At 41.6% G+C, this 24,310-nt stretch overlaps 1 protein-coding gene across 1 annotated transcript in view; it reads right to left on the bottom strand.

The window, feature by feature from the left end:
• Positions 1–24,310, bottom strand: part of UROS (uroporphyrinogen III synthase) — a 50,284-nt gene that overhangs the window by 9,206 nt on the left and 16,768 nt on the right. Inside the window, exons 5-7 of the mRNA XM_075215994.1 lie at positions 22,778–22,852; positions 14,394–14,468; positions 382–465 (exon numbers count right to left, since the gene is read on the bottom strand). Of these exons, the coding sequence (XP_075072095.1) occupies positions 382–465; positions 14,394–14,468; positions 22,778–22,852 (234 nt within the window). The remainder of the gene's footprint in view (positions 1–381; positions 466–14,393; positions 14,469–22,777; positions 22,853–24,310) is intronic.

A 24,310-nucleotide genomic window follows, 5' to 3' on the forward strand; every position in this document is an offset into this window, starting at 1 on the left:
CTTAAAGCCTACCAGCCATCTACTTAACCCCTCATCTACTCTGCTCGTTCTCCCCTCTCTCCCCTGGCCCCTCTTTTCTCTCCCCCTTGCTTCACTGGCTCCCTTTTGTGCCTGTTTTTGTTCACCCTCCCTTAGGATGTAAGCTCGTATGAGCATGGCCCCTCTGCCCTCCTGTCTCCATACCTGTTCTTCTACTCCGTCTTTACTCTATATGTCTGCCCGGAGTTTCTGAAGTATTGGTACTTTGTGTTTATTGTTCTGTACTGTGTCACCCTGTATGGTCTACTGTATGTACTGTGTACGGCGCTGTGGAAACCTTGTGGCGCCTAACAAATAAATGATGATAATAATGAATAGCTTTATTTACAGTAAAATACTGACCTTTCTCCTGTAGCCTCTTTGGAAGCACCTCCCTTTTTAAAGCGCCGCACGGAAACAGGATCGGAGCCGAATACGACACTTGCTCTGAAAAAAATGGCAATGGTTCTTTAGTGTCACAATTATCTCTATCTTACATATTATCTTGCCGTATACCAGTCCCCTACACCCAATGTAGGCAGCCGTTGTGTGAGCTGTACCAATGTACTTGACGATGCAGCCTGGCCTTTTACAAGAAACTAGAAATATCACCAAGTCACTTCATAAATAGGTTGCATTCTCAGGAAGCCATTGAAATGCTGCCTCCACTGTGTGTAGAGGACTGGTACATTCTATTCAGAACCGCTAGTATGACTATATTATTAACAGGTGATAAAATTGGAATATTCTTTCTTTTGGGACTTTTTTATTCCCCATATATATTGTACATACTCTGCAGTGTATTGTCTGTTAGAGCAGAGCGGTCCTAGACTCATATTCATCAGCAGACGTATCATTACATCCGCTCCTTGTTGAATACAGACGTGCGTATGCCTGATTTAAGGGTTTGTTTGTTTGTTTTTTTTAAAAAAGGCACAATATCTTCATTTTGCTGCCTTAATGAATCAGGTCTAATAGCCCTTCCAGAAATCTTTTCATCATTCCATTTCTCATAATTTCACGCTTATAAACTTCAACAGTGTCACAATAAAGAGTAGAGAGAAAACTTATCTCACATCTAGAAGCGCAAATCGCCGCTTATTCACTGTTCACCAACGTCACCTACAACTTTAAATTTCCTTAAATTGACACCTCTCCAGCTCAATTAATTATTGCCCAACAGAGCAGCCAAAACTTTGCAATGGCTACAACAAAAGTTTTATGACGTGCGAGCAGAGCAGACACCCTATTAGACCAAAAAGTAAGAGATAAATGTCACCAAAATAGTTATTTTGATTGAAGACAGTGTCAACAACATAATATGTGACCCCAAAAAGACAGCTAACCGCTTTTGTGAATATTTAAATATTAGCGCTATAAGTATGGGAACGAAAACGCTAAAAAAAACAAAAGTAGAGAAGATCTCCCAAAACGATCAAAGAGCTTAAGACGGCATCTACCTAAGGACCAGAGAGAGAGAGAGAGAATAAATTCCCTAACATACACACACAGATAGACCGAGAGAGACTAGGGTCAATTTGATAGCAGCCAATTAACCTACTAGTATGTTTTTGGAGTGTGGGAGGAAACCCGCGCACATACGGGGAGAACATACAAACTCCACACAGATAAGGCCATGGTCGTCGGGAATTGAACTCATGACCACAGTGCTGTGAGGCAGAGGTGCTAACCACTAAGCCACCGTGCTCCTCCTCACCAAGGGGCTGTCTGGCAAATTTAAGCCCAGGGGCTCAGCAGCCTAATAGGAACATTTTAAAGGAAAATAATTCAGGTAGGCCGATAACCCAGCCCAAGGTAGCTCACTATGAAAAACAGCACACAGGGCAAATGCCCCCCGCAGCCCAGCTAGACATGGTCCTCACACCCTTCCCTCTATAACCCCCACCAACCACCACACTACAACTCTTTATTCGCCTCCATGTAGCACTTGGCCAGAAAATTTCCATTTCCAGACACAATGCGAATATTGTCATATAAACTTTACACATACAAAATTGGCATTTGTAATAAAAGCAGTCTTAGGGGTAAATGTATTAACCTAGGATTTTTGCAAATTGCCTATATTCAGCGACTTTGAAAAATTGTGCTGACAAAGTCACAGAATATCGGCGATGTGCAAGAATCAGAGCTGAATACTGAATACATTTACCCCTCACACTCATGATTAATAAAAGCCATATATGAAGTTAAACCAAGAGTATTAATGGACACACATCAGGGGCAAACGCAGGATTTGTAGAGGGGGGTTTCCACACCACGCCACCAGTGGGCGTGACCAGCATGCTTAGAGGCGTGGCTATAATATTAGACAGTGCTTGGCTGCTCTCCAACTCTTCCTATCCCCATAATATACATGGGCAATGCTGCATGCACTACTGTTAGGTGTTCAAGCAGAGCTCTGTGAAGCGGGGGCAGGGTCCAGCAACCTCAATTATACAGTGCCCCAGGCTGGGGGGGGGTTTTCCAGGCACAAGGAACCCCCCTCGGTTTGCCTATGCACATAACATTTTATTTTATTGAAAGGGGTGGTATTAAAGAAGCAGAGCGTTCACACTTTTACGCAGTGCGCCCTTTTGACAGTTTTTTCCGCCTCTCAGCACACCTAGGCGCACTTCTAAGTTGTAAAGACATCTCTCCAAAGCAGAGAGGAGGCATGAATAAATGATCGTCAGAATGTCCCCAGTCCAAATCTTGCAGCAGAAATGATTACATTCACAGCCTTTAACATTCCTGACTCAGCAACAAGTGACAAGGGGAAAACACCAGTTAGAAAAATCAATGCTCGGGAGAGATCCAAGATGACATAATTCATCTTACTCTTTTGACAATACGTAATTTACAAGCTAGAATCCCTTTCATCTGCGCACTTTCAAATCTTTGATTTCATTTTGAAGACAGATTGGCAAATTGATACATTTGCTGACGAAGAACGTTGGGATTCATAGAACTTATTTGTAGAGTTAAAAACAAGATTTATTCCCGCATTAAATCACTTATTTCACCCAGCACAGGCAAGTGGATCAGTTTGTTACTTTCTAAATAATGAAACAACAAAACCCGCAAACAGTGTTTACATTTAAATGTAGAGATACGTTAAGGTTAATTCCATTTATGAATATGATAGTTCAGTAAAACTTACAAGTTAAAACTAATAAGATTTAGCTCCTTTTCATTACAGTCGGTAACCCTATTTCTGTCTTGTCCCCTTAGACCCACGTGCGTTATCTGCTGATATTGACATTATTCCCAAAACCAATAAACACTAATCTAGAGGACCCATTTATCAGTTATCTATTTGATAAATAGACCCCTAGATGTGTTTATTAATGCCACATATCTTTTCTTGCTATCAATACAAGGTTGTCTGCCAAAAAGTTTCTGTAGCCACTTTGGTGCATTTTAACTAAGTGGACTTTGTCCTTGTCAGAAAGCTCATATCTGTATCTGGTTTAATCAATTATTCTGACATCTTTGAGTTTATCAATCAATGCTAAAAAAAAGGAGTTGACTCGTATTTATTGCAAGCTGCTGAGCTTCTCCTTGCTAAAATCCATTTTTACTACATCTTTTGGGGTTGTACAACTTCCCCTCTGTCAGAGTCCAGGTTAGAGGGACATTGTCAGAAACCTCCACATGTACGACAGCACCAGACAGGGATGCCCTAATCTGCCCTTAGTTTTATCTTCTGTACGGAATCCCCGACAGCATCAATTAGACAACACCAGACAGACTGTGCAGATGTAGAAGAAAGCTGTACAGTATGCAGATTATTTCCTTGTATTTATCTCACAACCATAAATATACATATCATATGACATCATTTACCCATTATACAGCAGATGCAAATAGACCTGTAGTCTAGGAAGATGTCACACTTTTACTGCTTGGGGAAAGTTCTCCTACTATTGTATATGTATATTGGTACTAACTAAAAGTACCCAACACAAAATCATTGCTTCATACTCTAAGAGAAGATACCAACCCTGATATCTAGTTATATTACCTAACTTCATTTCTACCTCCTCTGCAGGGTTGGTACTTTTCCCTTTCTAAAGTTTGGGTAGTAATTAAGCAAAGTTCATCTCTTCCATATACTTACATAGGCAAACCTGTAAGTACCTGGAAACCCCCCTCCAAGGCTGGGGCACTGTATAATTGAGGTGGCTGAACCCTGCCCCCGCTTCACACGGCTCTGCTTGGGAGCAGAGCCATGTGAAGCGGAGACAGGGTCCAGCCCCCGCTGGAGAGCTGCGTGCACCACAGCATTGCCCATGTATATTATGGGGATAGGAAGAGTTGGAGAGTAGCCAAGCACTGTCTAATATTATAGCTACGCCCACATGCATGCTGGTCACGCCCACTGGCGGTGTGGTGTGGAAACCCCCCCTCTACAAATCCTGTGTTTGCCCCTGAGTTACATGGATTAATGGATTAGGAAACCTTAAGACCCTTTCTCATCCTTTTATTATGCAAACCTTGAAGGCCTGGGGCATTCTTGTACATAAATGTTGGTTATCAACTAATGTCTCCACTTTAACATCTGTGACTTACAACCCAGACATCCAGGTCTACAGCATGGAGCACCTAGCATGAGCAAAACAATCTAACAATATCCATATTTGTTCTAAGTCCTTAGGTTGAGGAAATACAACAATCCCTTCAATTTTGTGTTGGTAATATCGGCACATGCGCCATTTCTTCACTTCAGCCTCCCGTCAAATGCAAGCTTTTCCTGGCGTATTTCCGCCCCAGTCATGCAGTTTCATTAATTAACTCTATGTTACAGGGGGAAGGCATCCTAATGCACCCTTCTACTCTAACCATTGGGTGGAGGAGATTGGGACGGAAATTTCTCCTGAGCAATAGGCCAATATATTTACATCATCCAAATTCGGTTTATGAAGTGCATCTATATTAGAAGGTAACTACAAGCTACTATTGCACTGGTACTGTACTCCAGCTAATACTAGGTGGGTGCGATCTAGTCTTAGGCTGTTCTGCTGAAGATATCAAAGTCCTGACTGTTCTCTTACACATATTTGGTGGGACGCACTGGCATTCAACCATTCTGGACGGTGATAGATAATGATTGCAGGTGGAATGGGACCCAAAACGTATCTTTGGACAATACTCCCCCCATTTCCAAGCATAAGCCCTCTTTGTAACATCACAATTCTGTAGCTCTCAGTCGGATACCACATCTCTGGCATAAATCTAAGATTCCGACACCAATGTAAATTGGTTTCAACTAATAAGACATATTTGGAAAAAGGTACCATGATTGGTATAACCAATAAAAACCAAAAATACTGTTTAACATGGTGACCACGGCTTGAGTTTATGGAGACTAACACAATTGAGAATATCATGCCCCTCAATAATAAAGCTATTAAATTAACAGCACATCAATTCTGTACTCATTTATTAGGATTATGTAGTTGGTTGTTTAACCTTCTCAATCCTTTCTTCTGCTGCCCCTTACTCCCTTCAACATTCCCCATCCTCCTGCTACCTCCCTCCCATCCCCCAACATCCCCCATCCTTCTGCTACCTCCCTCCCATCCTCCAACATCCCCCCATCCTTCTGCTACCTCCCTCCCATCCTCCAACATCCCCCATCCTTCTGCTACCTCCCTCCCATCCCCCAACATTCCCCATCCTCCTGCTACCTCCCTCCATGACCCATACATCCCCCATCCTTCTGCTTCCTCCCTCCATGACCCAAACATCCCCCATCCTTCTGCTTCCTCCCTCCATTACCCCAACATCCCCTATTCTTCTGCTACCTCCCTCCATGACCCCAACATCCCCCATCCTTCTGCTACCTCCCTCCCATCCTCCAACATCCCCCATCCTTCTGCTTCCTCCCTCCATGACCCATACATCCCCCATCCTTCTGCTACCTCCCTCCATGACCCCAAAATCCCCCATACTTCTGCTTCCTCCCTCCATGACCCTAACATCCCCCATCCTTCTGCTACCTCCCTTCATTACCCCAACATCCCCTATTCTTCTGCTACCTCCCTCCATGACCTCAACATCCCCCATCCTGCTACCTCCCTACATGACCCCAACATCCCCCATCCTGCTGCTACCTCCCTCCATGACCCCAACATCCTTCTGCTACCTCCCTCCAATACCCCAACATCTCCCATCCTTCTGCTACCTCCCTTCATTACCCCAACATCCCCATCCTTCTGCTACCTCCCTCCATGATCCCAACATCCCCATCTTTCTACCACCCCACCCCTTTGTCACTCGTTTTAAAATATACTTTTTGTGTGGTCTTTTTTTAAGATTTGTAGGGAGCATCATTTTACTGTATCTGTAAAACGATGATGTGTGTTTTTACATTTGTGTCATACTGTTAATTTATTGAAATATTACTACAATAAAATAATGCATAAAAAACAGTCTTGCTCTGTCTGGCATGGCATAGAGGTTAATATCCTTATGCAAGCTGAATACGGGCTGGACAGTTTATAAAAAAGAAAATAAGGTTATATATTAGGGGGTCTTTTTCTTTTAGAAGCTGCTAATATCACACTGCAGGAATATATGGTAACATATAAATACAAAGCATGCACTGATATTAATTCAATACATTCTTTCAGATGTGTTAGCCTGTACTGTATTAATGTTGTAATAGCCTTATTAAACATTGGGTTTATATAAAAGGCAAGAAGTGAGCATTCCCTAAACTGAACTTCTGGAAGATTGATGCATAACCTGATATCACATGAAGGGTCATTATAGTATGCTGCAAGGTGAATCCAGGATTACTCAGTTACACAAAATGGAATTTGTGAGATCAGAACGTGCACAGTTTTACAAGGGGTGGGGAAACTAGTCACACCATGACCTCCTAATATTACAGCCAGTCCAATGAGAAGATGAATCTACAATAAAGATAGCGACACAGCGGTGTGTGTTCCTGGTCGTCCTGATGCGGGAAATTAAATGTTTTGCTTCAAATCCAATATCCCGCTGCTATAAATAAATAAGTATATATACAATATATAGTCTGATTGGTTGCTATAGGCAACATCTCCACTTTCAAACCCGCCAGAAATTCGCAGCTTGATACATTTATCCCTTATATTTTTGCAGCAAGGAAATTAGCATTTTTGTGCCTTCGGTTTCCTTGTGATGGGAAGACCCACTACCCACAAGAAAGAGAATGCCACACACACACATACATACATACATACACACGAGAGAAGGGAAAAAGATCATCATCATTTATTTATATAGCGCCACTGATTCCGCAGCGCTGTACAGAGAACTCATTCACATCTGTCCCTGCCCCACAGTGTAAATTCACTAATATAGACACTCACACACAGACAGAGAGGGAGACAGACAGCCAGAGACTAGGGTAAATTTTGATAGCAACCAATTCACCTACCAGTATGTTTTTGGAGTGTGGGAGGAAACCGGAGCACCCAGAGGAAACCCACGCAAACACAGGGAGAACATACAAACTCCACACAGATAAGGCCATGGTCGGGAATTGAACTCATGACCCCAGCGCTGTGAGGCAGAAGTGCTAACCACTTCGCCACTGTGCTGCCCAGATCTGTTGAGCCAGAATTGTCTTGAGAAACACACTTAATGGAAAGTACCAATAGTAGTCAGGAAATGTGATATCGAACTCTGACCTTCCTTATAGTACGAGCGATCATTTCCCAGAGCGCTAGAAGCAGAGGTGGAGAACCTACTTACACAGGGTCAAAGCAAAGCAAAAGCTTACTGTGATAAACAATGCGCTGCCAGCCCTGAACACTGGGCAACAAGCTAGGACGGTACTACGCCAACAGATGGAAGGTGCAAGGTGGAAACACATCTATTATAAGAGATATCATCATCATTTATTTATAAGGCACAACAGATTCCGCGGACAGTCGGCACACAGATATAACACATGAATACAGATTCTCTGAAGTTTCTCAGAAAGCACGGAGGAAACAGGTATTACAGGCACCACCAAGAAGCTTGCACATTGCCATATACGTATCCTGGGGACTCATACCCTACAGAACCAGAGCTGAAAGCAAGTGGAGTGTTGTATCACCTCAGGTACATTACATATCACTTACTGGAAATTAAAATAACAACCTATAGCGCCATCTACTGCCTTCTCTATGTACTGCATTATATTAAACTTAAAGGTTATGTTAGTTATTGTTGATATACTCTAAATTCATAACCAGAATTACTGCAATTTTAGGCAGCCCATTCAATATTTTTTTGATCTAGAAACACCCTTAACTTACCTATTTTGTATTATGCACAGTAAAGCCACAAACTGCTCATGTGCTGGCCCTCGCTCATGCTCGGGAGTGTAGAGTCGTGTACCATCAGGGTCAGACCCTCCCTCAAAGTATACTATAGGGGCTGGGCAATGCCTTGTTCTGCCCTTGCTACGAGCCATCCCTTAAAACTTTAAAGCAATGGAGCAGACTGTAACAAGCTTCTATGCCAGCCCCCATGGAGTGCTAAGAAGACAAGGAACCACTTGGTTCTAAATCAAATTATTACTATTTGCACGATTAAGGTCTTAACTTTTTTAGATCAAATAAAAAATGTAGATAAATGTATAACGCAATAATCTTCATTCTAACCCTTACACTGGACTAATAGAATTAGTACAAGTCTTAAAAAAATGTATATTGATTTTTACAAAGTCTTGACCTTTTGAGAATGCTTAATATATTCTGATTTCGGGATACAATTCGAAGTTTCTTTTGTGCTTTGTAATAAGACACTGAGGGGTAAATTTACAAAGAATCATGTTTGGTGGCAGTTTTAAAGTACCCCGTTTAGCGCTCAAAACCGCCACATTTACTATAGGGTAGTTTAAGGCTGCGATGTAAAATGCTCGGCGATGTGTGGCAGACCGAAAACAATTAAACCCCCAGCGCTTTAGTCAAACCCGCCAAATGGAAAAAAAAAAAATTATAATTTTTTTTTTTTTTAATGCCTACTTCTGATTGGCTTGATACCTCAAACATCAGACCATCAATTATGAATGGCAAGATGGCTTAAACAGCATAAGAGGAGCCATCATTGACGTATAAATTAAGGGGCAGTTATTATTTATTGATTAAGGGACAAAATTAATTTTGAATTAACTTATGGAGGCAAATTACATTTTTCAATTACATTAAGGGGAAAATATTATTGTATTACTATATTATGGGGGTACAATGCAATGCCACGCGTGTCATCATAAATAATTATATCCCCCATTAGTAATCAAATAGTATTGCTCAGTTAATATAATTACATATTCATATTTCTCCCTCTAATATAATACAATATTGCATTCTTACTATAATGAAAAATTAAATTCGACACCCATAAATTATAAATTAATTTTGCCCCTTAATAAATAATGATTGCCTCCATAATTTATACATCAATGGTGCCTCCTCTTCTGAATGGCAATATAGTGCAAACCTCATGCAATTTGAGCAATCTCGCCTCTCACAGCTACCTCTTTTTTTCTGGCTGTTTTCCCGACAGTTTGTCAAAGAGCAGCTTAGTAAATCTGGCTGTTTGTATTTGGATCATGTTAAAAATCAGGATGGCGGTTTGTAAAGTGGTGGTTTGTTAAACTGGTTTTCAGTGTTTTAACTGTCGGTTTGGCCTTTAGTAAATCCGGCGCTTTTAAAACAGCGGTAAAACACGCAGACAAATTGACAGTCTCGTGAAACCACCCTTTAGTAAATCTAGCTCCAAGTCTTGTTCCGTTATTTCCCTGGAAGGTGTGACTTTCAAGGTCTCCCAGCAGGATCACAGGTGAAATAACTGGCACTATATGTAAATGTTTTATTATGGAGTCATTAATTAATACACCTGTGCCCTTAATAGATTATCTGGAACACATGGACTGTTGTCCTCGGTGCTTGCTAACAGTGCAACTCCTAAACTACGGGATTACATGTAAATCTCCAATGTGTGTCTTAATCAGAGACAAAGGGATATATTTACTAAACTGCGGGATTGAAAAAGTGGTGATGTTGCCTATAGCAACCAATCAGATTCTAGCTGTCATTTTGTAGAATGCACTAAACAAATGACAGCTAGCATCAGATTGGTTGCTATAGGCAACATCACCACCTTTTTCAAACCCCCAGTTTAGTAAATCAAAGTCACTTCGGCATGCAAAGTTTTATTCCTAATAGAGGCCAGGGTTGTTTTGTGGTTCCAAAGAGGGAGTTGGGCAATATACTGTGACAGGTCTCTGCTATACCCACCAGTCATTCACCAGAGTGCTGAGAGCTATCTAGTAGGCATTCAGAAATATCGTCGGTGTAAAGAAGCTGCCTAGTGTATATGACCATGGGACTGTAGAAACAATAAATACGCTATTGGTGTCTGCGCTGTACGGCCACCAGAGATTTGATGGCCTGCGCTGTACGGCGAGCAGAGATTTGATGGCCTGCGCTGTACGGCCACCAGAGATTTGATGGCCTGCGCTGTACGGCCACCAGAGATTTGATGGTCTGCGCTGTACGGCCATTAGAGATTTGATGGCCTGCGCTGTAGGGCCACCAGAGATTTGATGGCCTGCTCTGTACGGCCACCAGAGATTTTATGGCCTGCTCTGTACGGCCAGCAGAGATTTGATGGCCTGCTCTGTACGGCCACCAGAGATTTGATGGTCTGCGCTGTACGGCCACCAGAGATTTGATGGTCTGCGCTGTACGGCCACCAGAGATTTGATGGCCTGCGCTGTACGGCCACCAGAGATTTGATGGTCTGCTCTGTACGGCCACCAGAAGAACTACTTTTCCAGCCTTAATTGTTACTCTTATTGCACCAAAGAAGAGTCACCAGCTTGTAGGACATAAGCGGCTGCAGACTGAGGACAAGACAACAACTGGAAACACATTGGACCTACTGCGCATGCACAAGGACCGTAACTCGTAAGACGGCACACCCAACCTCTACACTGTCTCCTGCTCAACACAAGGGAGGTGAGGAAGAAGTGCCAGAAAGAACAGGGGAAGGACACCCCGCTACAAACTGTAAGTGCCTCTACCCACCTTATGGGACCATTCAGTTTGCAACGTTAGATACAATTAAATAAACTATCTGGGATATCCACAAATTATACCTAAGGGACCACGGAGATCCTGGGCTAACCAAAGACTTTCTTTATTTAAAATATATGGACCATCTCGATCTGGAATTGTAGATGATTAAAAAGAGACTCCTCATACTAGAAAGACTGATATACACTCTGTTAATTAGAGCTCACAAACTTGCCCATTACAGAATATATAGGTATGTGTCCATACAATTCTGGCCAAAACTGCATATGTTTTACTCTATTTGTACTGCAATATCTTTTTGCTAGATAATAAACACTGTTTTTATTTTTATTATTATACCATTGCATATTGCACTACACAAAACTAGTGGAGCACCAGGGAACATTACAAACAAACAGTCTTTAACTTTGATCGTAGGGATACCATCCATTCGCCAAAGGCAGCACCACTCTTTTTCACTCATCATCATCATCACCATTTATTTATATAGCGCCACTGATTCTGCAGCGCTGTACAGAGAACTCATTCACATCAGTCTCTGCCCTATTGGGGCTTACAGTCTAAATTCCCTAATGTACACACACACACACACACACACACACACAGACTAGGGTCAATTTTGATAGCAGCCAATTAACCTTTTTGGAGTGTGGGAGGAAACCGGAGCACCCGGAGGAAACCCACGCAAACACAGGGAGAACATACAAACGCCACACAGATAAGGCCATGGTCGGGAATAGAACTCATGACCCCGGTGCTGTAGGGGTAGAAGTGCTAACCACTGAGCCACCGTGCTGCCCACTCTCACACCTACAGACAGACAGCACTGGTTTTTAATCTTCCACCAGAGATTTGATGGTCCGCACTGTGCAGCCCCCACGGATTGGTCTGTATGCTGTATGTAACCCCCCCATTCACAGTAATGTCCACGGTTAGTCCTTCACAACTGCTTCACCCATATATGGTCTCATTTACTCTTTTAACGTACGTAGCATAAGACACACATTTAAAAAAGAAAAAGTTCATACAAGCATATCTCAATATCTCAACATGCATCCAGCTCAAAAACAGTAGCATTTGCGCCAGGCGTATATCAGGCGAAGCAACTGTTACACCCCATGACAACATCGAAGAGTGTAGAGAAAGCGTTACCCTATTTGTACAGAAATGTCACATACACCAGAGAGAAGTTTGACAGTTATTAATAAAAGTTGCATTTCAATAGAAAATGTAATTAAATACAAACACAAATGAAATTAAATTAATGTAAATTAAGTTAAATTAAATAGAAACATCTGTTGTTTTCTCCATTAAAAATTCCATGGCAATCTTCTTATCTGCAGTAAACCAAATAGAAATATAACGCGAAGAGACGGATGCGTTCCATATAATATAACTGCAACGCTAAAGAATTAAGGACTATGAGCTTGAGGGGTCAATACACAATTAGCCAATCAGAAGTGGCTAGATTATGCTGCTGATCTTCATCACCATTATTATATATATTTGCACTAGCCCTCCATACCGGCACAGCTGCGTATGTGTCCATGTGTAAGTAAGTGGCGTTTACATGAACACATCCTTACCGCACTTAGTCTACTCTTGCCCACCCCTGCCCGCCTCTCTCAAGGGGAGGGAGATGTAAGTCAACATGGTCAGGAGAATCCCACAACCCCAGATCTGGGCTACGATGTAGCTTGTTGAATGAGCCGCACATCTTCCACACTAAAGATCTAGTATTTGCAATGTTAGGCCAGTCCTGGAGAGTAAGACATGCAATTTGTGTAATTGTGTATTGATCTGTACTTTTACATATCTTGGGCTGGATTTACGAAACGGCGGGTTTGAAAAAGTGGAGATGTTGCCTATAGCAACCAATCAGTTATTTATTTAGTACATTCTACAAAATGACAGCTAGAATCTGATTGGTTGCTATAGGCAACATCTCCACTTTTTCAAACCAACAGATTAGTAAATATATACCCCAGAGTCAATGAAGCAGCTGATCTCTCTGGAGCGAAGGACTGGAGAGAAAATGAGCCCTACATCGTTCCGTCGTTGATCCTGCTTTTTAGGAAGTTAAGAAAACCAAATCAGATACGATGCGTTTTGGTGGGATAAAACATGATCGTGGGAGCGTACACACTAGTGTAATGTCTGACCACACGGTTATTTATCGTGTGATCTGCACGATAATTGGGATAGTGTGTACCCCACAAGCTCGTTGCCTAGGTGTTATCCTTGACTCACAACTATCATTTATTCCCCACATCAACTCTATATCTAAATCATGTTACATACATCTAACAGAACATTTCCAGAATACACACATATCTCACACAAGACACTGCAAAAACCTTAATTCCTGCACTCATCATCTCCCGCATGGACTATTGCAATTCCCTCCTTACTGGTCTTCCCAAAGTCAGACTTGAACCCCTACAATCTATTATGCATGCAGCGGCTAGATTGATTTTCCTTGCAAACCGTTATTCCTCTGCTGAGCCACTCTGTCAGTCTCTACATTGGTTGCCTGTATTTCAACGAATCCAATATAAAATTCTTCTACTAACATACAAGGCAGTCAACAAAATTGCACTGACATACATTTCCTCACTTCCTCACTTGTCTCAAAATATCTCCCAACTCGACACCTCCGTTCTGCACAAGATCTGCGTCTCTCCTCCACTCTCATCACATCCTCCCATTCTCGGTTACAGGACTTTTTTTTGGGCTGCACCCACTTTGTGGAATTCCCTCCTTCGGACAGTAAGACTTTCCTCTAGTCTCTAAACCTTCAAGCGTTCTCTGAAAACCCACCTCTTCAGACAAGCTTATGATATTCCTCAGCCACCATCTTAATCTCCCTAGGTTACCCTATTACCACCCACTACACAGCTAACACAAGACAACAACCCTCTGACTATCATTGGTACACACACAACCCACTCAATACTTTTACCTTTGCATTCTAGCTGGTCCAGTGTGCAATATGATGTAGCACATGCCCTTGTGTTTCAAACTCCCATTGTCCCATAGATTGTAAGCTTGCGAGCAGGGTTCTCTTACCTCTGTCTGTATGTATTACCCGGTATTGTCTTATTAATGTTTGTTCCAAATTGTAAAGCGCTACGGAATTTGCTGGCGCTATATAAATAAATGTTGATGATGACTGAAGAAAGGATGAAGGAAGGACACCCTGCCTGACATATTCTCTGCACAGAGCGTCCTCTGTAAAGGTAAAGAGAAGGATTACTAGTCCATAGGAGAGGGTGCAGTATAAGCACGTACTTGAGCAAATGAGGTCAGCCAGCTTCTCCGCATTACCAGATGCTTCACCTTCTGAAGACAGTCCAAGGCCATCCACTAGAAAACACAAACACCATTTACATGTAATGTTACTGACTAGTGCACACAGGAGAGGTTTCACTGCAGACTGTAAAGGAAAAACAAACCATATTTACAGGAATAACTTCATTTCAAGTGTTGTGGTGAATCAACAATGAACTATTTATTTGCACACATGCATTTAATCAATAAAGACATACACTCAATTGTGTTTATAATTCATATATCTAAAAAAATAATAAATGCAGGAATTGTTTTGCTGCTGCCTGCTGTCATTTATTTTATGCAACCCACAAACAATGAAAGCAATCTATATGGCAAAAGTTGATTGAGGACCTGTACAAATCAGTACTTTAAAGTCATCTGACGGTGGAACCCCCTCTAAAGTCACCAGCGTTTCTGCAGAATTAAGGGTTAAGTGTTCTGCAGAGAGATGCAACAAAGATTTCACAAGCTAAAAAAACAACAAAATTCTAAAAATAAACAGTGCTAGTTTAATGCACAAGGGATGGATGCTGAGCTCTTAAGTAAAACAAGTAGACCATCTTTAAAAGATAATTATTTTTCCACTAGAAGGCAGTACAGCTATAATAATAATTTGCAAATACACCGATTGTCGAGCAGGAGGATATGGATTAAATATAAATGTGTGGAGCGCCATTATAAAGGGGTAGCGGGATCTCGCCATGGCTAGGTCCCTCTTTAATGTAACTCTCTGCACCGCACAGCTTGCCTACGTGGTACCTATCCAAGGTTCAAAGTCACCCAGGCAAATATCCGAAATAAAATAAATAAGTTTATTTAACAAAATGGTAACACCAAACTGCAATAAACATCTTTAAATAATAATCTGCAGCAAATAACACTACAGTCTGGCACAGACAACATACAGGGTATAATGAAAACATCTGGCCAGTATCCTAGCTACTCTCAGGGACAGCTGTCTATCCATTCAAGCTTATCCCCCTCTCTCCTTTGAGGCTACCAGCAAGGCATGGGTCCTGAGTCACTGTCACTCTGCTTTTGGCGGACACACAGCTCCCCAAGACCTGGAGAGGTAGATCAGGGCAACGGCAGTACTCCAGGGACTGATTGTCCCTTTCCTGTCAGGGCAGAGACGGGGGCTGACTTCAGCTATCACTCGGCAGTGAATGCCAATTTTTTGCTGTCTGGAGCCCCTTTTTAAAGCCATAAATGACCTTCTCAGGAGTTCCAGGACCTGCCTGATTGGCCCTTTTCTGTGTTTACCTTTTCACAGGTAAACATACAGACAAAGGGATAGCAGAGGAACCACTCTTGATATAATTAAGGATAGGTATTGTTCTGTGGCTATACAGCAGCGTTTGTTTAAACAGGTGAGATCAGAATCCAGACACATTTACATTTTAAACATACAATGCAGTCCTCTGTGATTAAATATAGAGCTCTATCTGTTCACCTTTTCCCTATCTTAACATGAGACCTCCTGGTGTACATTCATACAGGACTGGTGGACAATAATCCTTTTGCCTAGGCTGAAGCAATGGACTAGTCTGCAAGCTAAAGAAAACCAGGCTGGCAGATATTTTAACTACTTATGTATTCCGGTATTTATTTTTAACAAAAAAAGTCCACACAGAAAACAAAAAACACGGAGGTCTTCTTAAACTGCATGAAATCTCAGTTCCTAATTGATGCCTGTAAGAGTCTGTGCAAACGGCAGATCAGCACAAGATCTTCACCATGCGGTTTCCCACGCCAGCACACTTGTACTTACAGGGAGAGGAGAGCCCTGAGCTGACCTGCCACTCGCAGATGGAGGGTGGGAAGAAACATCCAGCAATGGAAGTAGTGAGGCAGGTAAGGGAGACAAAACGGAGGAAGTAAAGGAGAAAAGGATACAGAAGGTGAATTTGTTTTCTACCTTTCCCCCTGACATCCTCACCCATAGGTCGTCCTCCTCCTCACTCCCCTGGCATCCAGTCCCCTGTGATAATGCCCCTTGGCACCCTGTACACTCTCCTGGGAATTTATCCCCTGGCGCCCTCTGCTCTCTTCTGTGGCTTGTTTAAAAATAAAAACAAGATAAAAACCAAATTCTATGGAGTTTTGACATTTTTTAAGGCATATTTATTTCATTAACAATGAAAACACAGATCTTCGCACTTGAAAATAAACAAGAGTCATTAACATTGTACCCTCCTCCCTAAAAAAAACCTTGACATCCAGAATGCCCAATTATAAAGAAGCAGATACACCACAGGAGTTAATGAGTTCGATTCCTGACCATGGCCTTATCTGTGTGGAGTTTGTATGGTCTCCCCGTGTTTGCGTGAGTTTCATCCGGGTGCTCCGGTTTCCTCCCACACTCCAAAAACATAATTGGCTGCTATTAAATTGCCCTTAGTCTCTCTCGGTGTGTGTGTGTGTATGTTAGATGATTTAGATTGTAAGTGAGTTCTCTGTACAGCACTGCGGAATTAGTGGTGCTATAAAAAGAAATAGATGATGATGACGAGGGACAGGCGAGTCTGTACACCTATCAAATAGCCAAAGCCTGGAGACCTACAGAAAAAAAAATCATATTATCATGGGACAGGGGTGTAAAAATTAAGAAAGGAGGAAACTCTCCCCCCAGATTGACTACACATTATGATTATTTAGGCTCCAAACAAGTAGATTGTAATGTGAATCTTGCTGCAGTTGTTCCCCACCATCTCTAGGTAGCCTGATGACCAGGCAACTTATGATCCCCTGGGGTCTCAATGATCTAACAATGCCCCTCTCTCGCCTAAGACTGACTTCTTTCAAACACATAGGTATTGCTGAGGAACCTCACCCAAGATCATCAATAGGTTGTTCATGTAAGAGGGGCAGCGACAACTCCATGGCCTGACTGAAGCGGTCTAGCATGGTCTAGCCATCCTAGACAAGCTGGAGTCCTCAGGGGAACCACAGAGTCAGGTGGAAGGTTGCAAGAGGAACGCTTGACTTTATTCAAAATGGAATGTAGACGGTCGCTGCTTGTTAGGACACAGAGCTAAACCCACTGGATTACCAGGAGGAAATCCGTAGCTGCTACATGGCGTTTAGTAGCAATCAGTTAACATAGGTATAACATAGGTATAAGTGGTAAAAAAAAATATTAAATTGTCATCAGTTCAGGATGGAAAGTAATAATGGTCACATCATACTTTCCATAAGATACAAAAGAAAAAAAAAGGAAGCTCATCAGCCACATGGGAGACTGGCATCTGCCTCTATTTAAATATTTAGAATGTTCTAATTACCAAACAATTAAAGAACATTCAAGAGAAAAACAACACCAATAGTCTGGTGATGAAGGCAATTTAAAACGTCGTTCAGTGAGATATAAAAGACCCTAGTACTGACAGGATCATATTAAACATTAATTGGATGAGCGTGTAATAGCAACATATATTTACACTAACCAATGAAGGTGTTAAAGACGTCAGCTAAAGGGGACCGATGAAAAACCTTTCTAGAGTTAAAACACACATTATTAGCCTATGTTTTTGTCAGGACCCACCTAGCTATGCATGACATGTGGGTGTGACAGGGTTAATTAAAACAAAAACAGCAGGCCTATCTGCAAAATACCCAAACCCGCCTCCCCCCCCAAAAAAAAAATCTATCGCACACTCACTTTTAAAACAAAAACAATACCACCACTAAGATTTGGCTCAAAAGCTAATACTCTTAGGAAGCATTCAGTTGCTCATTGAGACTTGACACTTATCAAAATGCAAATCACAATCCAATTTAGCAAAACAACTGTAAGTCAAACAATTGTGTAGCATTACAAAAGCTATATGAGATGTTCATTCTTTAAGAACACAAAGACAGAATGTTATTAAGTGTGATTTATTATAATGCCCTTTTTTGACAAAAAAACCCTAAAGATCTTCTGACACTGCAGTTTCCAGAATAGACTAATAATTTGAAAATAAACACTACTTACCATGACACCGAGGACATACTAAGCTAAATCTATCCAGTCCATTGTGAAAAAGATAGACTGTTTGTTATAGACTAAACAATTTGTGCTTTATTGGGATCCCGAAATCGATCGAAGTTACAAATTCACTAAATTATTTGAGTAAAACGTACCCAGGGATCTGGGAATACAAAACACAATAGACATGGCCACATTTGATTAACTACAATCATCCGATTATGAATATACACCAAAGATCTTCCCAAAAAAGTATGGATATGATCCTTCCTTTGATCAGTTATGTTTCCCACAAGGATTGTATGCTGAACTTTGATTGTTCCATATCTTGAAAATAAACCGTTTTCTCTTCCAAACTTTGGAGTGTCTGAGGAGCCATAAACTATGCTTGTATGCTCTCCAAACCAAGACCAAAGCTTCAGAGACAGCAGTAACATGACAAGATACAAGAAACAGACATTTTGGGAATCATCAAAATATTGTTTTCAGAATTCTACAAATAAGGCTATAATCATGACTGTATCCTACTAGAAAAAATGGCAAATAAACGCAGGGATAACGATTTAGCTTTAGGGTTGATTGGGTTTTTGCGAAAAGCTTTTTGCTTTGCTTCTAGTACAACCGGCTAAGGTATTTTGTCTGTCCTTTAATGCCTTAGTGGGAGGAGCCAATATTCCTGCAGAGCACAGCGGATAGGGTCAGCCGCCAACAAGTTCAGGAAAAGGCGGATGCAGCCCTTTTGCGTATGTGCAGATAGCCCCGTGAAAAGAGAAGGCAGTTACCACGCAATGAGGCACGTTGCTAGGAAGGGATGAGAGACAGCAGGACAGGTAGGTATAATCAAGACAAGTTTATTACAATGAAGGCTAATATCATATAGGTGTTTTGCAAGTCCATTTATTTTGGTACTACCGACTCGGTTACACCAAAACTACATGTGCCACATTCTTAAATAAGTGTACTGGGGGGAAGCTAGATCGCTCTTTAAATAATTCAGTAGCAGTGTCATGCCAAGTAGTGGGCGTGGTTCAATAAAAAAAAATTGTTCCTAGTTTAAATAACAAAACCTACAAACAGGGATTGTAAATACACTGTTGTCATATATTCCAGCACATCGGATGAGAAAAGCGGCACTATGAAGCAAATATTAACGAATAAGGACTGATTGTAAAAAATTGAGAAGAGACTTCAGTGGTTTGTCTTGGCTGTGCTCTGGAAGCCAAAGAAATAACAAGGCTTTTCCCTGGCCGGATACCACCACTGGCTATAGCCGTCGCCAATGTTTGCAGCCTCTGAAGTGAAAAGAATATGCCTGCCCACAGGCAAACCGAGGGGGGGTTTCCTAGTGCCTGGAAACCCCCCTCCAAGCCTGGGGCACTGTATAATTGAGGTGGCTGGACCCTGCCCCCGCTTCACACAGCTCTGCTTGAAAAGGGAGAGCTGTGTGCACCTAACAGTAGTGCACGCAGCATTGCCCATGTATGTATATTATAGGGATATGAAGACTTGGAGAGCAGCCAAGCACTGTCTAATATTATAGCCACGCCCCCATGCATGCTGGTCACGCCCACTGGTGGCGTGGTGTGGAAACCCTTTCTCTACAAATCCTGCGCTTGCCCCTGCTGCCCTCCCATCATAGTCATAAATAATACAGAAGCTGTTGTTACATGGACAAGAGTCTGGAAGATAATATCTTTAACCCACTGATATCCTATTTGAGGCCTTTAACACATTGAGACCTAAGACAATGGCCTCAGTTGCTTTGGCCTTGAAAACCGCCACTGCTGACTTTAGCAGTATTTGATGGTTATTGGCATCCAAAGCGCACTCAAAAAAAAGCAAAAACAACAACAAAAAAAAAGACTACGTTTTTCTCAAAAGCCTGCAAAATCAAAACTAAAAAAAGTGTTGGTTGTAGAAACATCAGAGCTGCAATTTGGCTGCGTGCCACAGTGTTAGAAGTAGTTCCAAAAATGTTTTAAATGTCAAGGAGTGCAGCAGTCTTCAGCCTTCGTAGCAGTGACTTGTGTGTCTATTACAGTGCTGCACTGCAGAGTCAGCGCTGGCCCGCAGCCCGGGAGCTGTGCTGGGAATGGAGAGAGAGCACTACTATCTCAGTGATCCCTGACAATAAGTCATATACAGAACTATAATATGACTGGGAGTAAGAAGACGGCAGTGACAGCTTTATAGCGTCTCTTAAATGAACATAAAACAGCCTTTGCAGAAGAGTTAGTAGTGGTTAGAAAACAAATTAATTCAGCCATTTCCTGCCACATACAGTTCAAGGGCAGAATAGAATATCCTACAAAAATACCATAATGGAAAAAACAAACAAAAAACAATTTATATTATTCTCACCTGAAAACGCAGCTCTGGTTCTCACAAAGCGGAAAGACTTGTTTGTACTAGCGTAAAACTGATGCGTGCAAATTGTCCTCCTCTCCGACTAACTGAAATACGCGGCACAGAGATTACATCAGTCCCTCTGACTTACTGTTCAACTCATAAGAATCACAGAACGCTGGTGAGCGTCAGATTTTAGAACTTGTCCCTTTAATAATTGATGAAGGCCGTGCATCAATCAAATCAAGTCAAGACTGATAGAAACGGCCCATATTTAAAATACAGACGTGAGGTTGTGTGTGTGCAGCTGCAAAGCATATAATTATCCCCAGCTCGTTCACACATAGGCGCCGGGAAAATAATAAAAATGTATGGAAACAAATGTGTGCCTTGGATGTGTTTTAGCAATTAGTTTTGACATGTTTTAGAATGGTGGGATGAAAGTGGCACCGTTTACTCTTATTGGATCTATTTTTAATGCACTTTTCGTGTGTACATTAACGTGTGAAAACGGCAATAAATAAATTAATGACTGAACAAGACCTCAAAGTTAATTATTGCAGTGTAACTAATACAGAGTTTTCTGAAAGGATAGGAAAGCAATCTATGATTTTTTTTTTTAATTTCCCAGTAGGTAAAGTCTGGAGGTGTGCAAATGGATAAGAGTTGTTTGGTGAAGACATAGGGACAGGTTTGTCAAAGGAAAACAAATTATGGCTCTTAAGAAAATGACACATAACCATAAAAGCCTATCATTGTTGCAGCATCCAGTAAATTACAATCTCTAAATGCCAGTCCAATATGAAATGCTAGGATGCCTACAAATATAAAAGATTGTGCATATATGCTGCAAAGTACTTTGTACAGCTCCACACTTAGGGCTAGATTTACTAAGCTGCGGGTTTGAAAAAGTGGGGATGTTGCCTATAGCAACCAATCAGATTGTAGCTTTCATTTATTTAGTACATTCTACAAAATGACAGCTAGAATCCGATTGGTTGCTATAGGCAACATCCCCACTTTTTCAAACCCGCAGTTTAAAGTCTGTTTCTAGCACTTATAATTTACATGCAATTGTAACAATAATTCTCAAACTCTGACGCGAGGGACTTCAGACAGATTAAAGGATTTTTCAGATAAAAAATAAAATTGTTTTCTGTATTATAAAGAACATACATAAAATGAGATTTCACAATCATCTAAGTAAATATGTACAGTTTCAAGATAGGGTGGGTTAGATATTGACAACGAAGCTCTTTCAGTGTTAGTTTCTCTGGATCCACCTCTGCTCCGTTTCCTTTATCAGTTGGAGTACCACAAGGCTCAGTCCTAGGTCCTCTGCTGCTCTCTATCTACACCACTTCTCTAGGAAAACTAATAAGCTCCTTTGGATTTCAGTATCATCTCTATGCAGATGATACACAAATCTATCTATCCTCTCCTGATCTCTCGACATTTTGTTATCCTGCGTTACAGTCTGTCTTTCTGTCATTTCATCTTAGATGACCTCTGGCCAACTCAAACCCTGTCTTTCAAAAACAGAGTTAATGATATTCCCACCCACCAACAGAAGTTTCCTGCCTGACATTTCTATCTCTGTTGATAACATGACCATAAATCCCACCCCGCAAACTCGCTGCCTAGGTGTGATCCTTGACTCACAACTATTCCTTGTTCCCCACATCAGCTCTATATCTAAATAATGTTACATACATCTAAAGAACATTTCCAGAATACACACATATCTTGCACAAGACACTGCAAAACTCATGCACTCATCATCTCCCGCATGGACTATTGCAACTCCTTCCTTACTGGTCTTGCCCAAAGCAGGCTCTCACCATCCCCGTATCTTTACATTTTTTAAAAAAAGTGTGACATTTTCTAAGGTAGAAAGAGACACACAATAACAGTAGAGTAAAAACAATGTTTAGACTGGGTAAAAATAAAAAAAGGTCATTTGATACCCTGTCCGTGTCGCAGTGTTGAACAATTCACAGTAGTCCTGACCGCACCGAGTACTTACCAAGGGATGCAGTAGCTTTTCCAACCACGTAAATGTACTTCGCATTCCATTTATCTTTCAGAGAATGGTCCCAAGCTAGAAAAGCAAGGCAAACGGGTAGTCAATGGGAAATAAAATAGTGGCTTTAAACACTACATACAGCAGGGATAGGCAACTGGACACTGATCTCAGTAATAACTGAAAACTATACATTTAATCAAAGGGATAGGTACCTATCTGTAATAACAAATCAGCAGGGATTTTAATGACAATGACAATTCAATGTGTTAGATCGTAAGGCTAAGAAAAGGGCAGAGAGGTTGGGACCACAGGCGAAGACTTGGAGGGCACCATGTGGCCCTAAGGCTGTCTGTTGCTCTTCACTGGCACACAACATTATCACAAACATAAAAAGGGTAGGGGGTGGAAAATAACGGGGAAGATAGTGGGTATTTTACAGCGATTTATAACATATGATCAATGGTTTTTGGATAAGCATTGTGGGAAAAATAGAACCAAAAGCTTCAAACTGTTGACATGTCCACAGTAGGAACATATGTTTAACAAGTTAACCCATGCATGATACTCATGCATTCTAGTCAAATCAAGCTACTTAAGGTGTTAAAAAGGTTCTTGTCATGCATTTGGGCCTAGCCCAGGCCTCCTCAGGGGAAGAGCGTTACTTCCCGACGCAAGCACCCTTTTTTAACGTGGTTTTGTCCACATGTCACCACCTCATCATTTTTCTCCATCACCTCATCCTTCATTTTCATCACCACATCCTTCATCAAGCTACTTAAGGTGTTAAAAACTCCCCACTGTCACCCCCGGCAACCACCAACCACTCCCAACTGTCACTTCTCCTTCACGAAATATATAGGTCAGTGTATAACTCTGCCCAGCAGGTGGCGCTGCAGCTTGTTTTTTTTTCCCACACACGCCACTAGGCATTTATATAGTAGATTGGTGTCTGAACTTTTATAGCATGCATTTCTTTCCCTGTTCATTTTTGACCGACGTTCAGTATACAATGTATTCTAAATACCAAGAAATAAATAACAATATTCAACATTGATGCTTGACTGTGTGGCATGAAGCCCCTGCAAGCCCTCTCTCTGGCCATTGGAACAGACTCTGGAAAATCTGTGCCAAATCTGTAGCTACAGATACCATGGGACACCTACAGAGGTCTCGTGAAGACCATGCCACGATGGCATGGAGTCCGCATGGTGGCACAAGGGGGACCTACACAATATTAGGCAGGTGGCTTTAATGTTGTGGCTGAACGGTGTACATCATCATTTGATGGAGAGAGTGTTGTGCAAACAGCTGCCCTACATGTACGGAGAGGCAGGATAAACCATAACACGAACACGTAAAGACTTGCAGCAGTTTAAGTCTCTGCGGGTTATAATGCATAGTTGAAACGTCACTTAAGTCCAGCCTAACACATCAGGACCCCCACTTCATTCATTTATGCCTTTCCATAAAAATCCTGCACGACTCAGCTGCATGTATAGGTTATATCATCAGAGAGGAGAGGAATGTCCTTAC

The sequence above is a fragment of the Mixophyes fleayi genome, chromosome 6 (genome assembly GCF_038048845.1).
Source record: "Mixophyes fleayi isolate aMixFle1 chromosome 6, aMixFle1.hap1, whole genome shotgun sequence".
NCBI classification, from domain to species: Eukaryota; Metazoa; Chordata; class Amphibia; order Anura; family Limnodynastidae; genus Mixophyes; species Mixophyes fleayi.